Source organism: Exophiala viscosa, assembly GCF_022695815.1.
Source record: "Exophiala viscosa unplaced genomic scaffold EDD37scaffold_1, whole genome shotgun sequence".
Classification (NCBI taxonomy): domain Eukaryota; kingdom Fungi; phylum Ascomycota; class Eurotiomycetes; order Chaetothyriales; family Herpotrichiellaceae; genus Exophiala; species Exophiala viscosa.
This window is the reverse complement of record NW_026944353.1, coordinates 4009659-4031603: the sequence shown is the minus strand read 5'-3', so window position 1 is coordinate 4031603 and position 21945 is coordinate 4009659. Positions and strand designations below refer to the sequence as shown.

Genomic DNA, 21945 nt, shown 5'->3' with positions numbered 1-21945 from the left:
TTTAACCATCCAAAGGCAACGATAACGAATTATTTTCATTATTCCTTGACTGGCACTTGCTTTTTTTTTGGCGTTCTGCTACAGGGGTATGGACAAGACGACAATTAGGAACACCATGACGAACGATGCTGTTTCCCCCCTTATTGTGGCTGTGTGAGCGACATATCGACAGATGCTGAACCCCCATGCCTGAGGGTTTGGTTGTCCAAAAAAGACTAAAGTACAACATTTTTTCATTCTTCGAAGAAGAAACCTTCATCTCCAGTGCGTTGAACGCCGCTCATCCGGTGCTCTTGTGTCCTAGAGCGTGACAGGCTGGGCTCATCATGTCTCTCATCTTCCGGCTCTTCGGACCCGCCAAAGCGCTCTTCCATGGTACTCTCATCCACGAATGTGAATCCTCGGAAGGCGTTTTGCATGGTCGGCGACAGAGGTGTCGATGCCGGGTTTGCGCCCGCGGCTATGGCGGCTGCCCGGGCGTTTAAGGAAGACGAGGTGTTGAGAGCATTGGTGAATTCGGGATCAAAGTTGGATGTGTCGGCCACTGAGGACAATTTGGGCTTGAATGGCGGGATCAGGTTCTTCTTGCCCAGGGCATCCCAGTCAACATCTGTAAAGAAAGGGTGTTGCATCAACTCCCCGGCATCCCCGTTCGCACCCAGCCGATGCTTGGGGTTGCGGTTCAGCAGACCCTTGACAAAGTTTCGACCTTCGGTACTCAGTGCATCTCTTGGAAAGCGCACTTTGCCAAAAGCGATATTCTTGTACATCTGTTGTGTGTCTTCGGCATAAAATGGGCTCCAACCACAGCACATTTCAAAGACCAAAACACCTAGAGACCAAAAGTCCACCATTTTCGTATAACCTTGCTCGTCGAGCAGAACTTCTGGTGCCAAGTACTCGGTGGTTCCGCAGAACGTGTTTGTTGTGTCGTCCTGAGTCAGGTTGGCCTTGGACAATCCGAAATCGCACAACGCTATGTGGCCATTGGCGTCCAGAAGGATGTTCTCTGGCTTGAGGTCTCGGTACACAATATTATGCTCGTGAAGGTGCTTGAGCGCGAGGATAAGTTCGGCGATGTAGAACTTCGCACGATCTTCCTTGAACCGACCTTCCTTCTGGAGATGCCAAAATAATTCTCCTCCGGACATGAAATCCGTCACTAAATAGAGGTCCGTGGGCGTTTGGAAAGAGAATTTGAGGCCAACGATAAAAGGTGACTCGGTTGTGGCAGTCCGCACCAGTATGTTTCGCTCTCCAATAGTGTGCTGAATCTCCTTCTTCTGGATTATGACCTTCTTGGAAAGTACTTTCATGGCATAGATACGCTGTGTATCCTTCTTACGTACTTGGTAGACCTGACCAAATGTGCCTTTGCCGATCAGCTTGAGAATATGGAAATCATTCGGGCCGAAATGCTTCTTGTCCACTTTGGCGAAATGCATGCTGATGTGGATCTCTCCCGTGATGTCCAGGTCTTCTGCACTTCTGGGTTCGAGTCGGAAGAAACCTTCGAGATCGGGCTGTTTCTCGGAAAGATATAAACACAGACGAACATGGCCAAGAAAAGCCTCGCTCTGGCGGTCGTAGACTGTTACATCTAGTTCGGACTGATGACTGACAACATCACTTGCAGCTTGTTAGCCATAGTGCCAAACGGGTTGGTCGTGGGTTGCCAACTTACAATGTAGCTTCGTGGTTCCATTGGGGATCAGAGACCTTGCCAAGTCCTCTTTCATCCCCAGACTGGCCATTAGTGCTACTCTGACGACTGCGCATAGGGATGGCCATGGGCTTTCCCATATCGCTATCAGTCCGTCGAATTGGGATTGACTGTAACGCAGAGACGGGGCCTTTGCGGTCATCACCGTCAACGTCCATTTTGTCGTGTCTGGAACCCTTGGTAACAAATTCATTCCACTCGAATTGACAGACCACGTAAGGGTCGAACGAAGGCTTCAAGTTCCGAGCCTCAGCGATTTTAATTGAAAGTTTGCCCCGAGGAGCAGTGGTAGTGGGAGTTGACTCCTTTGAAAGAGACACAGGCTTCTCGGGTTCAGCAATCTCGGGTGCAGCACTTGCATCGCCCGCAGGGATGCTGGTGCTTGAGAGTGTTGACCGCGTTTCTGGTCGTCGGTCTTCTTGGGATAAGGCTCGAGGTGTGAGAGGAGGTGTGCTCTTATTACGCGACCCATCGGCCACGTCTGAAGTTAGCTCAAGTGTTTCTTGCAGAATCTCAGAAGGTGGCTTAGCAGAACTTGGAGATGAAGGCTGAGGGCTGTGCGGATGCGAAGAGTGAGTAGACGATGTAGGGTTGGAAATATGTGCCGCAGAAACATTGCTTTTGGTAACGCTGGAAACAGGCAGAGACTGGTGGCGACGCTCCTTCACTCCGAAGGCAGTTTTGGGAAGTACGAAGTTCCTCAAAGCCTGCGTGATGGAAGCAATGCCACCGTCTAGCATGGATGAGCCATTCTCTGCAGCCTCGCCATCCCGGTGCACCACTGAAGCGGCGGACGAGATAGGTGTTGGCGGTAGTTGAGAGGGATCAGTCTGTGTAACGGTCTGCCCGGACTCTTGATGAGGTTCATCTGGTGGTGGAGTAGGGACCGACGACTGTTCCCTCTCAACCATCACCATGGAGCCCAGGGAGGTAGAGGACGCTCGTCGATCCTCATCTTCTCTCCTGACCTTCAACGAGGAATGTGCAGGTTCTTCGGTGTTTTCAGGGCGTTTTGCAGCTTGGGATGACCGTAAGGGTGTGCTCTGAGAAGGATCTCCACCCACCTGGCCAAAGTAGCCGTGATTAATACCCGGTAGTCGTTTGTCGTGGAGGTCTGGCTGTGGCGTCGCAACCCCGGATGGCGTGGGCGAGCCCGATCCCAGGTGATCCTGAAGATCGTCTCGAAACTCATGTCTGGCACTGCTGCTTCAAAGGTCAGCGGAGGATTCTGCGGACGTGCTAGCATAGTCTCTCAAAATTGAAGTGAAAGTATGAAATAGCCCCGCCATTGCAGCTCGATCATTCACAGCACCTCAAATTCGACAGGATTTGCTATAGGAAAAGACTGCGCATACTTTTGTGCCATGGCTTGTCTCAAAAGGTCGGCTGCTGCCTGTGGGTTGATTCCACTGTGCGCCATACTGGCGGCTTGCGTTTAGTAGTCCTCCTCCTCAGATGCTCAACGAAGCGGCAGTTTCCCAATGTTCTGCTGAACACAACCGCAGTCGCTCCGCTTGTGGAGGGGAGAGTTCCCTGGGTTTTCCGCAGGAAGGCTCGAGCGAGTGACGAAAGTGGTGCAGAAATTGGAGATTTTCGGAGGCTGGTTGGCAGGGATTGGGAGCAAGAGTATTTCTCGGAAACACTCAGTTCTGATTCAAGGCGAAAGTGGTTGACCCAGAATGTGCGAATATGGTGGAGATGAAGGGTACGTAGATTAGATGGTAGCGACAGCGAGTTCAACAAGGGGCGAAGGGTGACGGTGATATAATCGAGTCGCAGGCGAAAAATGGACCTCGTGGATTTTTGGCGGGCTTATTGACTCGGGTTACTATGGGCGGGAAGTAACCACCTGAGTTTCGGTGGGATGGGGTGTTCAAGGTGGCTCGACAATCGCAACAGGGCGTAGCTTTCGGTTGAAGGGCGAGTCATAACAAGAAGAATCAAACCTTGAGGGAGATGTCATAGGCAGAGATACACCCGGAGAGGGCGAAAATTCTGGATACCATGGGCGAACCAGGTAAGCCTCTGGCGACTATAGGCTACCTATGGTAGCTGAGAGAATAACGATAATACTTTATTGTGCCCTGGTCAGGTCGAAAGAGGATGCAAAGTCATCGGTTTAGCCACTCGATTCAGCTTAACCGTGCTCGACATGGGCTGTGCTCCCGACGGACTATTGCGCAAAGAGAAGGAAAGACAGCGGTCACCGCCCTCATTTGGTACGTGTGTATTTCGGAACAGAGACCGAGACACTGACTCTTGATATTGAGAGTCCACGTCAACGTCATTCATACCTAGGTTTGCATTCATGAAACCCGTTTGCTTGAGGAGTTGCGATAATCCTGACGAGATCGTTGAAGCGGTCGATTCCCAGCATGGACCGCCTCAAATGAGGAGTAGAATTGTAACAGAAAATCGTCTGGACTCGTACATTGATCTTTGATGAAGTCTTCACAAGATCTGGATCAGGCTATACGACATTAGGGTAATTCTGCTGAACACCTTTGATGCGCAAGGCGAAAGCCGCAGTTTGCATGTGCTATTCCGGCGATGTTTCGACATGGGGTTTGACACAGCAGAAAATTCTTGAGAGGAAACGAAAAATCGCCCTGCACATGTCACATCGCTTCGGCGGTCCTGCGAGGCCATGTTCCTTGTCCCACCTTGCCTGGCCCGGAACAGTTCTTTGGTACGGTCAACCGTCGGCAGAGGCACTTTAGAGTTGGTTGAGATACCTAACGGCTCGACGGCTACCTGGATCGTATATCGCCATACTCCGACGGTAATACTTCACCAAGGATATGAACGCAGAAATTGACCTCCAACGGACAACTGCGCCTTGTAGTCCTCGCGAGACAGATGATCTGATATCAACACGTCTCTCATGATCTGTTTGCGATTATGCTTTCTGGGGATTTATCACGGGGAAAGGGCCCTTGCTCATACTATTCCCCGGCCTCCCAATAATAGAAGTGCCATTCTTTCTGACCTACTTTTAGACCCGGGCTGTGGTCCAGATGACTGCTTGTCGTGGAACTTGAATGGAACACGGCCGTTGCTTGCGTAACTCGAGAGCAAACCGTCCGTCTGACTGCAACGCAAGGCTGAGAAGTGCTCGCATCCTGCCTTCTTGTGCAACTATGATGATTCATGAAGAGCCTCGTGAGCTTTCATATGTGACTTCGATCCAATCGCGCAGAGTCGTGGCTTGGTCGCGTGGCTATGTTTCACCTAAGTGAACAGGGATGTCAACGGAGCGTTGAGGACATTTCTTGCCTGCTGCAAGGCAAGAGTGACTATTGTCCGGTTTGTCGTAAACCAATACCAGCCTGGTCATCAATCCAAGATGTAGAGTAAGCAACTTGCCTCACCGTAGCGGTATGCCATTTGAGACCTTGAGATTCACCGTGGATAATCAGTGCCAAGGCTAGCCATATCGGGCGACGCGACTTGCTAGCCTGAGGCTGGTGCGACTGTTTTCTGAAGCTTTAGAGTCCACTATTCAGGTACCAACTTGGTGCAGCGTTGTGGTTTTCCCCAACTTGCGCATATGGCTCGGCGACCACGTCTCGCGGCGCAAGCCGCTCAGGCTTCGATGAGTGCGTTGTTTAACGTATCACATTTCAGATTTTCGCGACTGACAACTGGCAGGAACACCGATCCCAAACATATCGGATAATGAAGATGAGGAGATGGCAGATGCTAGTCCTGGAGGTCCAGCGACACCACAAGATGATGAGGAGAACGGAGAGAATGAAGAGGATGAAGACATGAATGAAGCAGAAGAGGCTCCTACACCGTCCAGAGACTCGGCGCAACCTTCTCGTTCGGCGACTCCTCGACGCGGCCGACCGTCCCTACAATTCGGACGACGGAAGCGGCTGGGTCGACCACCCAAGAACCGGCAACCGCTCTCCGACGACGAAAATAATGACGCTACTTCAGAGGTTAGCACTCCAAAGAGGAGGGGTGGCTTCCGTGGCCATCGAGGCGGGAGATGGAGAGGCAGGGGCGGCGTTACAAGAACACCAGCTCCTCTCGATCTGAATGGAAACCCAATGCAGATCGTAAATGATGAGGTTGAACTGCCTGGAGACCCGGAAGGAGAAACGAAAGTGGATAAGAGAGGCCAGCTTTTGGATGGGAGAGAATATCGCGTGCGGACGTTCACCATTATGGGAAGAGACGAGCGACTTTACATGCTCTCCACCGAGCCAGCACGATGCATCGGCTTTCGTGATTCCTACCTCTTCTTCCAGAAACATCCGAATCTGTACAAGATCATCATTGACGATGACGAGAAACGAGATCTCATCGAGCGGGATGTGCTCCCTCATTCCTACAAGGGCCGAGCTATTGGTGTTGTAACCGCTCGCTCAGTGTTCCGCGAGTTTGGAGCAAAGATCGTGATTGGGGGAAAGAAGGTCATTGACGACTATCAGACTCAAGCGGCACGCGAACGAGGGGATGTGGAAGGTGAATTGGCTGTCCCCGACGACCGTTTACCGGCACCTGGAGAGCCCTATAACCGCAATCAGTATGTTGCATGGCATGGTGCGAGCGCGGTCTACCACACCAACGCCTCTAGTGTGCCAGGCCCCATTGCCAAAGCACAGGACATCAAGAGACGCAAGATTGTGGTAACAAGTGACAACTGGATGTACGAACATGCCAGGGAAGCCAGGTGAGCGGATGAGAGCCCGTGAAACAGGGCTTGACTAATTCTCGTGCCAGTCGTTTTAATTCTATGCTTACAGCTGCTCGTTCGGACAACCAAAATGGTGTATACGACATTCACACTAACGCCATGCACTGGCCGAGTTATATGCAGCCAACGCATGCTCGATGGGAAGTCGTCCACGACGAGAATGATTTTGAATTATTGGAACAAGTACCAAGACTGCCCAAACTTGACCCGGTGTATGGCAGGAATTTCCGGATACACGACCTCTGCCTTGAAACCGCACCAGAGTCATGGCTTGGACGACCAGGTTCGGACGGAGAAGATGAAGGGCTTTCGTCCATTCCCGCCACGATACTGGAAGAGCTACCGCCGGAGTGCCTGGACGCTTTTGAAGCGGCAAAGTCACGCGAGGCCAGCTGGCGTAGCAAGTGGCATTCCGAACGTGCGGACGGTCTACGTGCGCACTTCCTCTCATCCGTCGATTGGTATCCAAGATGAGCACTCAGCAGGTCAGCCTAGGACGTGTTCCAGGCATTAAAGAAAACACGACTTCCAGGCCGAGGTTGCAGGGAAGATGCCACCAAGCATAAGGGTTATTGTGGCTTCACCAAAGACTCATGAAGCCTTTGCTTGGGTGAAGGTGCATGCTTCGATCAATACAGGCGACCTCATTCCGCTTCGGAGACCGAGACAATCAATCAATCTGCAATGTTCGGAGGGTTCTAAGCAGAACCACGATCCATTCAAGCTCGAAGCTGGACTGGGACCTTCCCTCCACGATTGGTAACCGGAACTTACAGACCAGGTTTCGATGTTGCAGATTCGGAATGGGACGCTGAGGCCGGCCGCGAAACCCGACCCCCAATTGCATATCTTGCAAACGAAGATGAGTGCGTGTGAATTAGAACAATACACACACAGTACTCGCACAGATAGAACCGATCCTCGCCGGATTTCGTGGAGTGGAAGTCATTAGGGGAAACATGATTGGGTCGATGCAATTCTTCACTATTGAGCATTGTGCCGCTGAACCAATCATGCAATATGGCTACACTCCTCTACGGCGTGTTTCGTGACTGCGTTGAATTTTCCTGAATGTGGGGCATTTATGCCCGTTCTTGCAGTTCCCTCTCTTTCCGCCGTGGTTTTGCACATTCGATGCCCAAGCCTATCTGTGCCCTCTGAAAGGCTATCGCTTGGGGAAAGTTACATGCATGATAACCTACAAGGAATCATCATGACCCAAGGCAGTGAGAAGTAAGTCGGAATCTGAAAATGGCACGTGAGGGCGCACGATGATGTCGTTGTACATACCCCGTGCAAGGCGGTGTCGTCCTACTCCAAAAAACGTGGCCATATGTGCATAACCTATTGCTTACTATGGTATGACGCCGGGCTTAAAAGGTCTGCTGGACGATGAGCGATGAGCACATTAGTTATTAGGCAACACCGTGGAAGCAGGGGCGACATTGAGCGTGTAGCATTGATGGCCTCCAAAATACCTAGTAGGTGTGAGTGTTGAGTCACAAGGCAGACGTGCCTGGGTAGGCTCTCTTCTTCGAAGATCGTGATGAATGTGGCTTGTGGATGCGGAGCACAAAAGACTCCTGACAACAGGGCAGACTTTTGGGAGAGACAGCCTAGATACCGTCTGAATGGCTCGATATACGGAGCACCCTCATCACGCGAATGACAGATGGCAAGTAACGATCGGTGGCAAACGGCACAAAGACAGGATGCAGGTCTTAAAAAGAAATATGGGTACAATTCAGACAGAGAGAAACTGATGTCATGTAGACAAGAATAATGCTGCATTACTGCTTCCAGGTTTATCATAATCAATGTCGGGCGTCGGAACCTGTGAAGGACACTCAAGTATAGATCTTCGTAGGCCCCGAGGGGCGCAGATTGATGACATGCAACGGGCGAAGATAAACATGTGAGGAATGATGAACAGAGAGTCATTTACTGCAGTTACTGCAGCACAAAAAATGAATGGTCTACGACAAAAGCGATGTAGTTAACGGCGGACTCGGGCGGACCGGACAAAGTTCAACACGCGTCGGTTAGGCTGGTGACCATTATTAAATAAAATCTCAAAGGTCACGTTCAGTGTTTGTGGGAGACCAACGTGATCTGAGCTTTGAAACTGGCTGGATGTTTGACTCTACAACCAAACCGATCTAGAATTGCAATTGCGTACCACAACAATGCATTCGAAGTCTCCCCATGAAGGTGAAGATAGATGAGGACTTGCAAACGGGAATACCCAGTGACTTGCAAGTAAAACACTTTGACACATTCATTATTCTTCATCATCGCCTCTTCAAAGTCAGCCCCAGAGTCCTCGATCCATACAAGTTTTGACGAGGGCCTAAAAAGTCAGTCTTTGGCTTCATTGTGACTGGCCCAAAAATCCCTTTCAGTCTTCCCCCCCAGGCCGGTCCTTCAGGGTATTCTAACGCCAGTAAGACCACAATCGGCTATCACTCCTCCCCTAGCTGTTTACCTAGGAAACTTACCCTGCATGTTTGCTCCCCTTTTCCTCGAACCTGTTTGCTGAATGGTCAATTGGCCTCCGAGTCGTCTTCTTCGTCTGCAGCCACTTTATCCTCTTTCTCCTCCGCTTGGACTGCCACCCAAGACCCGTCCTGTCGTTGTCGCGGCTTTCGCCCTCCGCCCTCCTCGCTCGTTTTGCCATCGACGACCCTCCAAAATCCACCCGCTAAGAAACACCTGCTGCACGTCGTTGCGGTGCTGGTTCTGGTCCCCTTTCCCCTCCCAAAAACCCGTTCTGTCAACCTCATCATCCTTTCCCACGAAATCTCCCTCATCCACCCTTTTAATCATCTTTTCCTCCATCTAAACCTCTCCATCACTTCTTACCTCAAAACCTCTCTCCCTCTAGACACCTCCCGACGTACTGTTGCTGTTGGTTGGTTCGGTTGTTGGTTCAGCCACCGTTGCTATTCCTGGCCAACGATTGAAGGATTTTTCCAGCCCTCAGAGGGTGGTAATTTCGGACCCGGGCCCACGCCTGCCTCTTGAGTGACGACTCCTTACGGTCAGCTTGATTGCCACAATTTCCCACCGCACCACCGTCGCCAGGCTACCGACTTTGGCCATAACCCTTCCGTCCATCTGTCGCCTAGGCACCCTTCTATTAGACTCAGTGGCCAATTTGAGGTTTTCCTCACTCGCGAGTCACGACCCGGTCAGAGCCTTTTCACTACGGACGACCCTCGCCTCGCTAGTGGCTGTGTTTCCCCATTCCCGCCGGTTTCTTCTTCAGGTCCGAGGCCTCAGTTTTCCCTCACAACACCTGTTCGCTGGACTTCAAAACCAAACAACAAACGCGTAACAGCCTGTCTCAGTCACCACAAGGCGCAGTCCATTGCTCAAGAGTCAGTGCGGATTGAGGTGACACCACTTTGGTATGTTCTTCTCCCTCAATTCAGCCGTCTTGCCATCAAATCACCCCGGCTGTAACTGGCTGAGCCCAATTACTTAGCCGCGCACCCGCTGAACCTCGCCATCGTTCTGACTTCAATCACGCTGCAGGCTGCCACCTTCAACAAAGATCCGGCTCACACCGCCTCTTACCTTACGCAACCCTCAATTGACGATCTTGACGAGCTTTTCACTAAGTCTTGTCCATCATTCTTCACCAACCTTGAGCCTCCTCGAAAAGAGATTGTACACTATCGTCGTTTGCCGATCTAACGACCGCAACACCAAAACACTTCTACATCCCACCATTTGCAAATAACCACCTCTATTAATCTTCGATATCGCGATCAACCTCAGAAATTGACCGCGGCATCATCCTACCCCTCTTCCATGCTCGATTACTGAGCCTACAGCAAACAAGTGCTCCGACTCCCAACGCTTCGTGCGTTGCCGCAGTCGGCGGAGGCAGAGGTAAGAAGCAATTGAACCCGACAACGGCACGTCCATTTCTAACAATATCAGGGCTGCGGCTGTCTGCTCTCCTCACTTCTATCACCCGACCATGCCTTCTTACCATTCCTGGGGCCCTAACGGGCAGCATGCTCGGCTTCCTCCCACCCCTCCTGAGTACCAGAATGCCTATCTCACGCCAATGAGCGCTGTATCGGAACGTGGCTATTATCCATCGCAGAGCTTCCATCCTCGACGGTCACTGTCGACAAGAGAATACTCCGACAGATACCAGGCTCCGCCCGCATACACTGCTCAGCACCCTCTTGCCGCTCAAGGCTCACGAGTTGGACATGGTCATCCTTCTCAAGAGTACCCGTACCCTCAGCCATTTCCTCAGGCTACTGCTCAATATGGATTCAATGCTGTCGGAGCACCCATGTTGCCTCCGATTCGTGCCACCGATGCCTTGGATTTTTCAGGAAACTACACACAGCAGCCAACTGAACCAAAGCCAAAAGAGGAGAAGCCTACTGGGGGTGTGGCACAACATTTGGACTACGATATGGATTTAATGTCCAACTTCGTCGCTGAGATGTCTCAGAATCTTGTGACTCCGGAGTCTTCACCATCGTCTCAATTCCGGAAATACGTCTCGCAGATTCTGTCGTCAACTCGCCTACCGAGCTCCACGATCATGCTGGGTCTCTTCTATCTCGCATCCAGGATGAGACAACTGAGTGAGCGGGGACAATCGACTTCGTCATCGGGTACCGTGTATCGCATGCTCACTACCTGCCTCCTACTTGGCAGCAAGTTCCTTGACGATAATACGTTCCAAAACCGCTCTTGGGCTGAAGTCAGCAGCATTCCTGTACATGAGTTGAACATGATGGAGCTACAATGGCTTACAGATTTCAACTGGGAGATCCATGGCATGATGTATGATGAAGAGGAAGGCTTCTTCATGTGGGTTGAACACTGGCATGCATATGAAGAGAAGGCTCAACTTGAGAAAGTCAAAGAGATGCAGAAGCTGGCTCCTATCGAGACCAAGATCCGTCGCAGTCATTCTCTTCACCACCAGCAGCCACTTATGTCTCCAGAAGGCCCGATTCCTCCTCAATATCAACAGGGCTCACAGTACGACACACGTTGGGTCCAGCCATACATCTCGGAGTATTCACCACCATCTGCACCGCATAGCGGTCCGGCTACGCCCGACTATTATACTCCAACCTGGTCATATACACCATCCGGCTCAGGTTTCGGTCGTCAGTCTTACCACTCCGGCAATGCTTCTGCATACAATGCCCAACGCAATCAACTTCCAGCGTATGGCCAGTTCTCCTATCCTGCAGGCCTTACAACAAACAACTGGATGACACATGGACCCAACTGCAATTGTGCGCTGCACGCTAAACACTCAGACTACTACTTCAGTCATGCGGGATATCCTATGCAAACTGTTGTCGGCTAAAACTGTTTCGCCGACTTCCAGCGTTTAGCGATTTGTTGGATCCGGCCAAAAAGTTATCGAACCGCCTTGTCACTTCGGTTCTGTTACATCACTGCCAATTCTGGCCATGGTCTCGAATACGACGTTCGAAACCATCAGATCTCGTGCTCATCACTTCGGGCTATGAGCGCTTCTTGACGAGTCACCAAAAAATCTTTAATCGAGCTTGCATCTAACGACTTATTACGAACTTGCACCTTCTTTTCTTTCGTTCTTCGGCATTTAAGCACTGAGCAACTTCCTTCAAATGATAGAACCAGGGTTTATTCCACATACATTCACGACGGTCGGTGGTTTTAGGGGCAGCACAGGGAGATTAAAAGTCATAAAAAGTTTCAGGCTCTGCAACGAGAGTGATAAATGGCGTTATGGGATTGTCGACAACACGATTTTTACGCACGCGCTCAGGTTTTCGTTTCTTTTTCTCTTGCAACACAGCGCTTCCTTTACACAGCTGCAGTGTCACGGTGCTTCTCTCGCGCGGAGCAGGCATTTGCTGGATGGTCTTTTACTTATTGCTAGCTGGCATGTCGTTCTTGTAATTAGCTATGTGAAACGAGAGGTGGCGGTTTCAATGCACCAGGTTTACAAATGAAGCGTTCGAACTGGCTCAAGAGAGGGCTTGTTGAGGTCAAGATCTGCATCAAGACGAGAACATGGATACTTTCCAAAAAGGCGCTGCCGGTGAAAAGAAATGGAACATGTCGGCCAGTTTTATGGATCTTCTGACGCCTCTACATGTGCTTGGGGCTGGTGCAATGGGGAATGGACTGGGCTTATACCCTTATAGATTTTATGCAACGATCTGCGTGCTTTCAAGACCACGGAACAGACAAATACAAAAGATTTGCTTTTAAATGTTCCATATTCCTGAACGACGGGCTTAATTTCGTATTCCATAATTTATCATGAATACAACATGGTGGCCGTACTGGTAGTTTCCCAGAATTGCCAGTACCAACAGACGTGCCAGGCTGCATGCGTGACGCGGTGTCAGTTACTTCCCGCCGCTATAACCACAGCTGGCTTCAAGGTATCTAATCAAGTTGAACTCCAAACATCCATCAATTCATAGCAGTCCGAGACTCTCTTCCATCTGTCCATCCATTCCTCGACTTCCTCAAAATCTTGCATTCCCAACGTCACCTCTGCCCAATTTGACACCACATATCTGAACGAGTCCGGCAAATATGTCCACGCTAGAAGATCTTGATGACCTGGAGCGCGACGAGAAGGAGCAGAAGAAGGATGGGGATGACAAGGGCAAGAAGGCCCCTGGTGACGGAGACTCAAAAGATGCCGACATGAAGGATGCAGAAGCCGAGAAGAAAGATGAAGAAGAGGAATACATTGATTCGGAAATCCTTCAGTCAAATACCAGAGACATCATCAACCGGCGGCGGTTACTTGAGAACGAGTTGAAGATACTTAAGAGCGAGTTTCAACGGTTGAAGCACGAAGAAACCACCATGAAGGACAAGATCAAGGACAACTTGGACAAGATTGAGCAGAACCGGTGAGTGCTGGCAAAAGCTACATACGCAATAACATCCAGGTGGCTAATTCGTCCGCAGGCAATTACCCTACCTCGTCGGCAATGTTGTCGAGCTTCTCGATTTAGATGTCGAGGCCGAAGCAGCAGAAGAAGGAGCAAACATCGACCTCGACGCCACCCGAGTAGGCAAATCCGCAGTGATCAAGACCAGTACAAGACAGACCATCTTCCTACCTCTAATCGGGCTGGTGGACCACACCAAGCTTAAACCCGCCGACCTCATCGGTGTCAACAAGGATTCATACCTCGTTCTCGATACTCTGCCTGCGGAGTACGACTCCAGAGTAAAGGCTATGGAGGTTGACGAAAAGCCAACCGAGAAGTACACGGATGTTGGTGGTCTTGACAAACAGATTGAAGAGCTTATTGAGGCAGTGGTATGGCCCATGAAGGAGGCAGAAAGATTCAAGAAAATTGGTATCAAGGCTCCTAAAGGTATATTTCCCACAACAAATGTCAGTTCCTTCGTGCTGACCACTTTGCAGGAGCTCTGATGTATGGACCTCCCGGAACCGGCAAGACTCTCCTTGCTCGTGCGTGTGCGGCTCAAACGAACGCCACCTTCCTCAAGCTGGCTGGTCCTCAACTGGTTCAGATGTTTATCGGAGACGGTGCCAAACTCGTCCGAGATTGCTTCGCCCTAGCCAAAGAGAAGGCTCCGTCAATCATCTTCATTGACGAACTGGATGCTGTGGGCACCAAGCGTTTTGACTCTGAGAAGAGCGGTGATCGAGAAGTCCAGCGAACAATGTTGGAACTGCTCAACCAGCTGGATGGTTTTGCTTCAGATGAAAGAATCAAAGTGCTGGCGGCCACAAACAGAGTCGACGTGCTCGATCCCGCTTTGCTGCGTTCAGGACGTCTGGATCGAAAGATTGAATTCCCGCTACCCAACGAAGAGTCACGGGCGCAGATTCTGCGAATCCATTCCAGGAAGATGACCGTGGACGAAGGCAACGTCAATTGGAACGAGCTTGCTAGGTCTACCGATGAGATGAATGGAGCCCAACTGAAGGCCGTTTGTGTGGAAGCTGGCATGATCGCCCTTCGCAAAGGACAAAGCAAGATCATTCACGAGAATTATGTGGATGCCATCGCCGAAGTCATGGCCAAGAAGAAGGATACGTGAGTTACTCCCTTTCCCGGCATCAACCTTCAAGACACTGACATTTTCAGGGTGAACTTCTATGCATGATCCTTTTCGTACTTTCAGCATACCACAAGCGTTCGGAGGTTATCATGGTCGACTGTACAGAGTAGCAAGTCGTGGGTGCAATGCAGGAATAGATCAGCAGTGACGACTGCGCGTCTCGCGTGGCATGGCATGGCTCAAAGGATCTGTGGAATGGGCTAGCCTAGGAATTAGTCGAGTGAAGCCTGGTGTATAACAAGCCTGACAGGACCTGCCATGGCTTGCTGCTTGCAATTGCACTGTCCTGGTCGTTAACTCTAGACCTGCCACTTCTAATGCAAGCCACGACTTTTCCTGCTCTTTTCGTTGCAAGCTGGAGACATCCCCAGCAAACGCCGGGCTGGGTCACTACAAGGGTTAGTGAGGCTTTATTTTTATACCTTGCTCAGCTAGTTATGGGGTATCTGCCATGTGCAAAACAAAGTTGGTAGAGAAAATCCATCGCCGTCAATATGATTGTTGTTATTGGTCGGGAATTAAACGCCAACCGAACGACAATCCCAGTTCCAAGTCCCTGGGAGTATATCGTTCCAACTTTCTACCACTGCCCGCATATCTCCCCTCTTGTTGATTTCATCTCTGTTATAGCATGGGTACAGGTGTCAATATATTGTATGGCACTATCCGAGTGTCTTCTCCCAGTTAAAATCACTCATTCACAGCCCCTTACCGGGCAGCTCATCGTGTTATGTCCCTTATCTTTGGCGCTCAGGATGCACAACTGGGCACTCTGAGAAGTTCGAGCTCGACGCGATGACTTCAACTGCCAAAACATTTTTTCTTTGTGGTGATTGCTGCCCTTGAAGCATCCGAACACTTCCAATATGGTGGTAGCAATGGAACGTCAGCAGACGTTACCACTTCACGACCGCATTGAGCAGGCATCTGCAGGTGCTTTTGTACCACATCCTCAATCTGTGTCCGCTCCAGTCGACAAGAATGCACAGCCTGCCAAGAGAACAAGCCTCCTTCGCCGACTATCTGGACCGAACGCTTCAGACCGCACAGGGAGTAAGAGAGACGGGCGTCGGGAGACCTCCAAAAAGTCTAGACAGTACTGGAAGCGACTGCCCGCTCCAATACTGGAACTTGTACTACTGCAACTCAAGAACATCCACGTCGATCGAGAATCCTCTTCGTGTACAACATGCTATATGAGAGATCTGAGTTCCATGCAGCGCACGTGCAAAGCATGGTTCTCGGATACACAGAGAACTCTGTAAGCATCAGTTCTTCACCGCCTTGTGCATTCATGTCTGACAAAGCCAGATATACCCATATCGATCTCGTAGGACAAGAGGATCCCGCATTGCTGCGAAGGTGGCGACTATCTCGCGCAGCACGACTTGTTCGGCTTAGATCAACCCTCCGGTCAAGGCCCTTGCTTGCCGCTCTCGTCAAGACGATTAATGTTCCCGATCTTCATATACCTCTATATCTCTCGAACGACAATCCAAATCCAGCATACGACGCGTACCTTTGCACTCTGGCATCCGTCGTCATGGCTTGCCCCAACCTTGAGGCTTTCTCAGGCTTCACACCGTTCTACAACCACACATTCGACCGGCTGACGCATGCCCTATCTACGAGAACGAAACTACGTCAGCACGTCTGGGTCATAGCAGAGAATGATGAGATTCGAGAACGAAGCCTAAAACAACTGCCTCCAGGACTACTAGACGAAAATCAATATTTTCAATTCAAGTTATACCATCAACATTGGAAACAACTTGAAACTCTGATGCTTTGCTCACCTGGCGGACTTGGTGTTATCGAGTATAGACTTTTCAAATATGTTCTACGTTCTCTGCCGTCGCTGAAGAATCTATGTGTTTCCTCATTTGATGCTGACGACTTCAACGACAAAACGTTGCGACATGTTCCAGGTGTTACCAACTTGCGTCTTGAGGAATGCTTAGGTGTCACGGAAGCTGGGTTGACTCGATGGGCGGCCAGACCAAAAGCAGTACCGGTCAAATGTCTCAGCCTGATACACCAAAATGTCACCAGCCTACTGACGATCTCGAAGATTTTAGCTTCTCTGGATCGACTGCGAAAATTCACCATCGTCCAGACAGATATCGTCCCCACGCTACCCTTTTACTCTGGCGCGGTGGTCTTCCAACCAGTTTTGGCATCGAAATGCCTGAAGTTCTTGCACTGGGATGTGTTTTGCAATGATCAGGATGCCCTTAAGGGTATCACGGACAGTGCGGCTGCATGCCCACAAATGGACAACACTAGGACCCGCGACGACGTTTCACTCACAGCAAATGAGCACTTAGCGCAGTCGATATTACACAATGGCTTTCCTGCGTTGACTCGTCTCAGAGCGCCCCGAGATACCTCACCTGATGGTCTGCTACAATCAGTCTGTCAGCCACTGTATGAGGAGGGCTTCACTTTGCCCAAAGATGATGCACTCTTGCCACGATCGAAGGATGGCCCGCATTCGAACTCTTTACGAGCAGCTAATCTACGAGCCCTGAAGATTGTTCAAGAGAAACGAAAAAAGGGGAAATCACGTGCAGCAGGGCCCTTCGAGCTCAGTGCCGAACACGACAGGATGGGTACTCACCCGACAGACAGCGAAGCCTCAGTCAGCACTTTGAACACCCTCCAGTCCTATCTAACACACAGCAGCACCAACACTACTGCAACAAATCAATCAAATATCCAAAGTCCAGTCTCCCCAATAGACGCCGAACAACAATGGATGTATCGTATCCCAGACTTTTCAGGCAAGGAGACACCGAAAGGGCGACTACAAGACATTCGTGTTCCAAGCTCAGCCTCGAAGCGCGACAGCATCTGTAACTGTGAATTCGATGCAGACAGCATTTGTGCTTGCGATGCGCAACACAATCCGCTGAATAGACCACCTACACCGCCAAAGAGCCCTCTCCGTCACAGTTTCAGGCTGTCCCAGTCAGCGCCTTTCCCTGGAGATCATATTCCTCCAAGCGACATGTACCAGAACCAGAGAAGGACTCTCGACCAAGTACAAGTGTCATCTTCGAGCGCGACATCACTTCCAACTCAGCGACAACGACAACTGAGGCCTATATTCTACTTGAAGCCAGATGTACCCTACCACGACGCGAATGGTGGGATAGTCGGCTGGGCAGAACTACTCAGAATCAAGGAGAAAGCTAGAATGGCCGGTGGTGGTGCCGGGCATGAGCATGAGGAGGACGACTTCGAAGACGAAACTATGTGCACAGGGTCCTGGAACTCGCGTTATGTCGGCGAGAGGAATTGGAATGAGCTTGATCTCGTCAAAGAGCTTTCCAACTCGAACTCGTCGTCGTATACCATGGCAAGTGCAGACTCTGAATCAGAGCCAAAGTGGAAGTCACGATTGAAGTCGGGCTCCAACACAAACTTGAATTCCTTGTCTTTGCCTTTGAGAGCGAAGGTGCCGCTCTACGCGCACGAGAAGAGTCTGGACAGAAGAAGACATGTTGCGAGGCCTAGGGGTGAAAGGGGTGGAAGTATTTGTGTGAACGACTTTTTTTGATCTGGATGGGGAGTACACATACCTGTCCTTTGTTTACAGTGGATGGCAACAGCAATGTCGCAAGATGTGCTGCGAGTGTTCAGTCCGCGCCCAATACTATGCGTCCTTCATTTCGTAGAGAATGGAGAATACTCCATGCTTCCTGTGGCCTTAGACCTCCGTGGGAGCTGATGGATATTCTGCAAGATCGCATTGCCAGTCGCCCGTCCGGTTGCTTCTTTTTACGATCACAAAATCTCGATGACAAGAACATTTTGATTCCGAATCCAAGAGCGAGCAGCCAGTCAAAGTGTTTAGCCATGGCAGTAGCACCTCTAGCCAGCTTCGTAAGAGGACCCTGTTCTGTTCTCGTTACCATCAAGGCCATCCTTCTGCCTGCGCTTGGTCGGAGGAATTCCAGGCCGAGCACCATGATGTCTCCGTCCGACGAACTGATGGCGCGACCACCTCCAATTTTTTCGATTCTCTTTCTTACTAACACATTTCATTGACCATGAAGAATCTCTCCGTATGGCGTCATGAAGATGAATCTATGTAGACCTATTTGACTATATATGACCGTAACTGCCATGTAAGATGCCGTAGTGTTATGCGGTGTTGAAACCGATTCAATCTCAACGACATTGTTCATCACACTGTTCCACCTACTACAACAGCAGCAGCAGCAGCAGCAGCAGCAGCATGGCACCGGTACAGAAGAAGACGGTTCTGATCACAGGCTGTAGCACAGGCGGCATAGGCTCAGCCATGGCCAAGGTCTTTCTCGAACAGGGTTTCCACGTCTTCGCCACGGCGCGCGATCCCAACAAGGCGGCGGATCTCGCGGAATTAAGTAACGTTGAGGTCCTTGGGCTGGACGTTACTATCGCCCAGACCATCGCGCGGTGTAAGGACACGGTGTCGAAGCGCACAGGCGGGAAACTCGATGTCCTAGTCAACAATGCCGGGATCGAGTCTCAGTCCCCATTGCTGGACGTTGACATCGCGGAGGCGAAGAGGCTTTACGACGTCAATGTCTGGGGTCCTCTTGCTGTGGTCCAGGCGTTTGCGCCATTAATTATCGAGGCCAAAGGAGTCGTCGCCAATCAGAGCTCCATTGATGCAGCGTTGAACATGGTGTGGGCTGGCATCTTTTCCAGTTCAAAAGTAGCTGAAGCGCGCATGTCGGAGATCCTACGCCTCGAACTGGAGCCGCTGGGCGTGCGTGTCGTGACGATGATGACTGGGTCCGCTGATACGCCTATGTTCGGCAAGCCTGGTGGTCGGATGAGATTGCCTGAGACTTCGTACTATCATGGCGTTGAGGATGCGGCGTACAAGGAGAGGATGAATCATCAGCGCCAGGCTATGAAAGTCGAAGTGCTGGCTGAGAAGCTGGTCAAGGACATTCTCGGTGGGACTAGGGGCATGATTTGGTATGGGGCGCTTGCTTCAACTGTGCGGATTATGACATGGGCGTTCCCGACGTGGGTTGTCGACAGGTTGGTCAATGGCGAACGGGGCTTGAAGGGGGTCAATCGCCGTTAGGGGTGAATTTCAACTGGACTTGGGGTATGTACGATATAATGGAGACTTGGAATGTGTATGCTTAGGAGCAGACCCTAATGCGTAGCCCTTTGCAATGTTAACATCTGCTGGACGTCAGTATGGTGTCTTGGGAAGTCCTTGTTCGAGAGTCGTGTTGATGATTTGCAGAATATATAATTCAGCCATCGCTATCATCGCGGGCTTTGCCAGACGTGTAACAGAATGCATCAGCACTTCATTTAAAACCTGCTTCATGAATCGAAGGTGCTTACTGCCACGGGCTCATTTAAGGGTGACTTGTTCAAGCATGTAAACAATGTAGTCAAGGAGATGAGTAGAAGAGATTCCTGTGCCTATGTGACGTCGCCGTGAATATCAAAGTTGAAAATTCTTTGCCGAATTTGACGAGGCTATGTGACAAGGCTGCCGAACTTCGCCTTTCGGATTCTTTCCCTCATACATTTTGGTGCTTGCAAAAGGTACTAAGAGATCGACAAGGTCCATTTAATCAGCGATCGGCAACTCAGTGACGGCCCAAGGCTCATCGGTTTAGACTGTGACGCCTTCTGAGTGACTCATCTGAACCAGTCAGCCTCCCGGCAAGCGCGAACATCATCGACCTGAAGAAGAGGCACAGATCTAGGCACTCAAACGATTTGTGTAATACGCCAATTCCTCTAATTGGCTCTGGATCTGTTCCTTCGCGTTAGGAGTCTCGTCCCGGTCTTCGACTACAGATTTCCACACACACGATTTATCCACCAAGCGCTCATAATGTCATCTGGTCGAGGTGGTCGAGGTGGCCGCGGAGGCAACCGCCACGACTCACCACCTCGCACTGTGCTCGTCTCGAAAGCACTCTCACGTCTTCTCCGCCACGCTGCCGTACAAGAACGCATCCCCATCGACAATCACGGCTACGTCCGCATGGACCACCTCTTAGGATGGCAACGTCTACGCAGTATGAAACCTCCAGTGACATTCGACGAGATAGTTCAAGTTATCCAGGACAACGAGAAGAAGCGATTCGCTTTGAAGTATGTGACCCAGGAAATCAACCCGGAGCACACAGACGTCCCTACCACCACGAATGAATCCCAAACGACAGAACAGGCAGACGTGGAAACGGATGCGCAAATCGAGACGGAGACGCAACGAGCCATCTCCCAATTTGAAGCACTCACTATCAACAACGACATCGACATGAAGAGGTTCTTCATACGGGCCACACAGGGTCACAGCATGAAAGCCGTCGAGGCAGAAAACTTGTTGACCCCGATCACTCTGGACGATGAGGCAAATATACCTGACGCAGTCGTACACGGGACATTCTACGGCGCATGGGAGCCGATTCTGACAAGCGGCGGACTCAAATCAATGAGCCGGAACCATGTGCACTTTGCCACAGGCCCGAATTTAGAAGAGGTCCAGCAGAATATTGTGCCAGGGGAGACGACAAAAGGTGGTCTAGGTTCAGTTCTTGGCAAGAACAAAGTCATTTCTGGGATGAGGAGCGACGCACAAATCCTGATATATATCGACATTCGGCGCGCGTTGGCCGAGGAGAAGGAGATGAAGTGGTGGCGTAGCGAGAACGGAGTGATTCTTACGGAAGGGGTGGGCGACAAAGATAAGGTTGTGCCTACGAAGTACTTTCTCGCAGCGTATGAGATTAAAGAGGGCGTAGGGAAGTTGTGGGAAGATGGGAAGGTGGTCACGGAATTACCGGAGAATCTGAGGAGTCGGGCGCTGCCCAGAGGGAAGGGCGCAGGAGGACAGAGAGGGAGAGGAAGAGGTGGTGGGAGAGGATGAATATTGGTGAGGAAGGGAGGGGAGTTCGATCACATCATGACGAGTTTGGACGATCAAGAGAAAGACAACAGGAGCAATGCTGATGAATGATGCGTCATGACATCTCATCTTCCTACTTCTACCAGCTTCGCTGAGGTACAACAACATTGGTCGTATCAACTGGTCTCTGGTGTATTCTGAAGCCACCTCTCCCACAAACGTGGCTGTATGCCAGAGGCTGCCATGCTCTACGGGTGTTTGCCACCGTCTCGAATGTCACCATCCTCTTCATATCCCACACTGCTTTCGACCGCAAGGAGCGACTGCTTTTATGTCATCAGCCGAATAGCAATGATCAGCCGCAGAAGGTGCCATCTTGTCCAGTGTTCGTACGCCTTGCAGCCTCAAATCTGGTTGTTGTTAAATCGTAATCGACGAATGAGGATATTGATCTGAAGCTATGAGACACTGCAGCGCCGTGTAGGCGCCGAGGATGGTCATGTCACCGTTGATGTTGATCGGTCGCGCATGCGA

General features: G+C 50.8%; 8 protein-coding genes across 8 annotated transcripts; 6 read left to right on the top strand and 2 right to left on the bottom strand.

Moving 5' to 3' along the window:
- Positions 1-233: 233 nt before the first annotated feature.
- EDD37DRAFT_557649 (protein-serine/threonine kinase) lies at positions 234-3143 on the bottom strand (the record flags this gene model as incomplete). The annotated part of the gene is made up of 3 exons (XM_062813719.1): positions 234-1629; positions 1685-2929; positions 3079-3143. 3 exons carry the CDS (start codon positions 3141-3143, stop codon positions 234-236), a joined length of 2706 nt encoding a protein of 901 aa, XP_062675861.1.
- A 1931-nt stretch (positions 3144-5074) lies between these two features.
- Positions 5075-7062, top strand: EDD37DRAFT_76534 (chromatin remodelling complex Rsc7/Swp82 subunit-domain-containing protein). The gene is made up of 3 exons (XM_062820265.1): positions 5075-5322; positions 5375-6407; positions 6458-7062. The coding sequence occupies exons 1-3, from the start codon at positions 5274-5276 to the stop codon at positions 6903-6905; spliced, it is 1530 nt and encodes a 509-aa protein (XP_062675860.1). The 5' UTR covers positions 5075-5273; the 3' UTR covers positions 6906-7062.
- Positions 7063-7485: 423 nt separating this feature from the next.
- On the bottom strand, positions 7486-8614 carry EDD37DRAFT_76500 (uncharacterized protein). Its single transcript, XM_062820263.1, has one exon. It carries the CDS (start codon positions 8370-8372, stop codon positions 7776-7778), a length of 597 nt encoding a protein of 198 aa, XP_062675859.1. The 5' UTR covers positions 8373-8614; the 3' UTR covers positions 7486-7775.
- Positions 8615-9975: 1361 nt separating this feature from the next.
- On the top strand, positions 9976-11930 carry EDD37DRAFT_76892 (uncharacterized protein). Its single transcript, XM_062820266.1, has 2 exons — positions 9976-10328; positions 10380-11930. The coding sequence occupies exon 2, from the start codon at positions 10420-10422 to the stop codon at positions 11785-11787; it is 1368 nt and encodes a 455-aa protein (XP_062675858.1). The 5' UTR covers positions 9976-10328; positions 10380-10419; the 3' UTR covers positions 11788-11930.
- A 941-nt stretch (positions 11931-12871) lies between these two features.
- EDD37DRAFT_76524 (26S protease regulatory subunit 6A) lies at positions 12872-14712 on the top strand. Its single transcript, XM_062820264.1, has 4 exons — positions 12872-13342; positions 13401-13816; positions 13867-14506; positions 14558-14712. The coding sequence occupies exons 1-4, from the start codon at positions 13017-13019 to the stop codon at positions 14574-14576; spliced, it is 1401 nt and encodes a 466-aa protein (XP_062675857.1). The 5' UTR covers positions 12872-13016; the 3' UTR covers positions 14577-14712.
- A 404-nt stretch (positions 14713-15116) lies between these two features.
- EDD37DRAFT_618261 (uncharacterized protein) lies at positions 15117-18303 on the top strand. Its single transcript, XM_062815794.1, has 2 exons — positions 15117-15792; positions 15843-18303. The coding sequence occupies exons 1-2, from the start codon at positions 15398-15400 to the stop codon at positions 18091-18093; spliced, it is 2646 nt and encodes an 881-aa protein (XP_062675856.1). The 5' UTR covers positions 15117-15397; the 3' UTR covers positions 18094-18303.
- Positions 18304-18439: 136 nt separating this feature from the next.
- Positions 18440-20071, top strand: EDD37DRAFT_618259 (uncharacterized protein). Its single transcript, XM_062815793.1, has one exon. The coding sequence runs from the start codon at positions 18775-18777 to the stop codon at positions 19618-19620; it is 846 nt and encodes a 281-aa protein (XP_062675855.1). The 5' UTR covers positions 18440-18774; the 3' UTR covers positions 19621-20071.
- Positions 20013-21808, top strand: EDD37DRAFT_76351 (KptA family-domain-containing protein). Its single transcript, XM_062820261.1, has one exon. The coding sequence runs from the start codon at positions 20395-20397 to the stop codon at positions 21430-21432; it is 1038 nt and encodes a 345-aa protein (XP_062675854.1). The 5' UTR covers positions 20013-20394; the 3' UTR covers positions 21433-21808.
- The last annotated feature ends 137 nt before the right edge of the window (positions 21809-21945 follow it).

What these genes read in the sequence shown, in the direction of transcription:
- EDD37DRAFT_76534 (XM_062820265.1), top strand. Translation starts at nt 5,274, where the DNA reads ATGGCTCGGCGACCACGTCTCGCGGCGCAAGCCGCTCAGGCTTCGATG. An exon ending in AGCCGCTCAGGCTTCGATGA is followed by an intron (nt 5,323 to 5,374) that starts GTGCGTTGTTTA and finishes GACAACTGGCAG; the next exon opens with GAACACCGATCCCAAACATA. An exon ending in GAACATGCCAGGGAAGCCAG is followed by an intron (nt 6,408 to 6,457) that starts GTGAGCGGATGA and finishes TTCTCGTGCCAG; the next exon opens with TCGTTTTAATTCTATGCTTA.
- EDD37DRAFT_618261 (XM_062815794.1), top strand. Translation starts at nt 15,398, where the DNA reads ATGGTGGTAGCAATGGAACGTCAGCAGACGTTACCACTTCACGACCGC. An exon ending in TCGGATACACAGAGAACTCT is followed by an intron (nt 15,793 to 15,842) that starts GTAAGCATCAGT and finishes TGACAAAGCCAG; the next exon opens with ATATACCCATATCGATCTCG.
- EDD37DRAFT_76500 (XM_062820263.1), bottom strand. Translation starts at nt 8,372, where the DNA reads ATGACTCTCTGTTCATCATTCCTCACATGTTTATCTTCGCCCGTTGCA.
- EDD37DRAFT_618259 (XM_062815793.1), top strand. Translation starts at nt 18,775, where the DNA reads ATGGCACCGGTACAGAAGAAGACGGTTCTGATCACAGGCTGTAGCACA.
- EDD37DRAFT_76892 (XM_062820266.1), top strand. Translation starts at nt 10,420, where the DNA reads ATGCCTTCTTACCATTCCTGGGGCCCTAACGGGCAGCATGCTCGGCTT.
- EDD37DRAFT_76524 (XM_062820264.1), top strand. Translation starts at nt 13,017, where the DNA reads ATGTCCACGCTAGAAGATCTTGATGACCTGGAGCGCGACGAGAAGGAG. An exon ending in GACAAGATTGAGCAGAACCG is followed by an intron (nt 13,343 to 13,400) that starts GTGAGTGCTGGC and finishes ATTCGTCCGCAG; the next exon opens with GCAATTACCCTACCTCGTCG. An exon ending in TGGTATCAAGGCTCCTAAAG is followed by an intron (nt 13,817 to 13,866) that starts GTATATTTCCCA and finishes ACCACTTTGCAG; the next exon opens with GAGCTCTGATGTATGGACCT.
- EDD37DRAFT_76351 (XM_062820261.1), top strand. Translation starts at nt 20,395, where the DNA reads ATGTCATCTGGTCGAGGTGGTCGAGGTGGCCGCGGAGGCAACCGCCAC.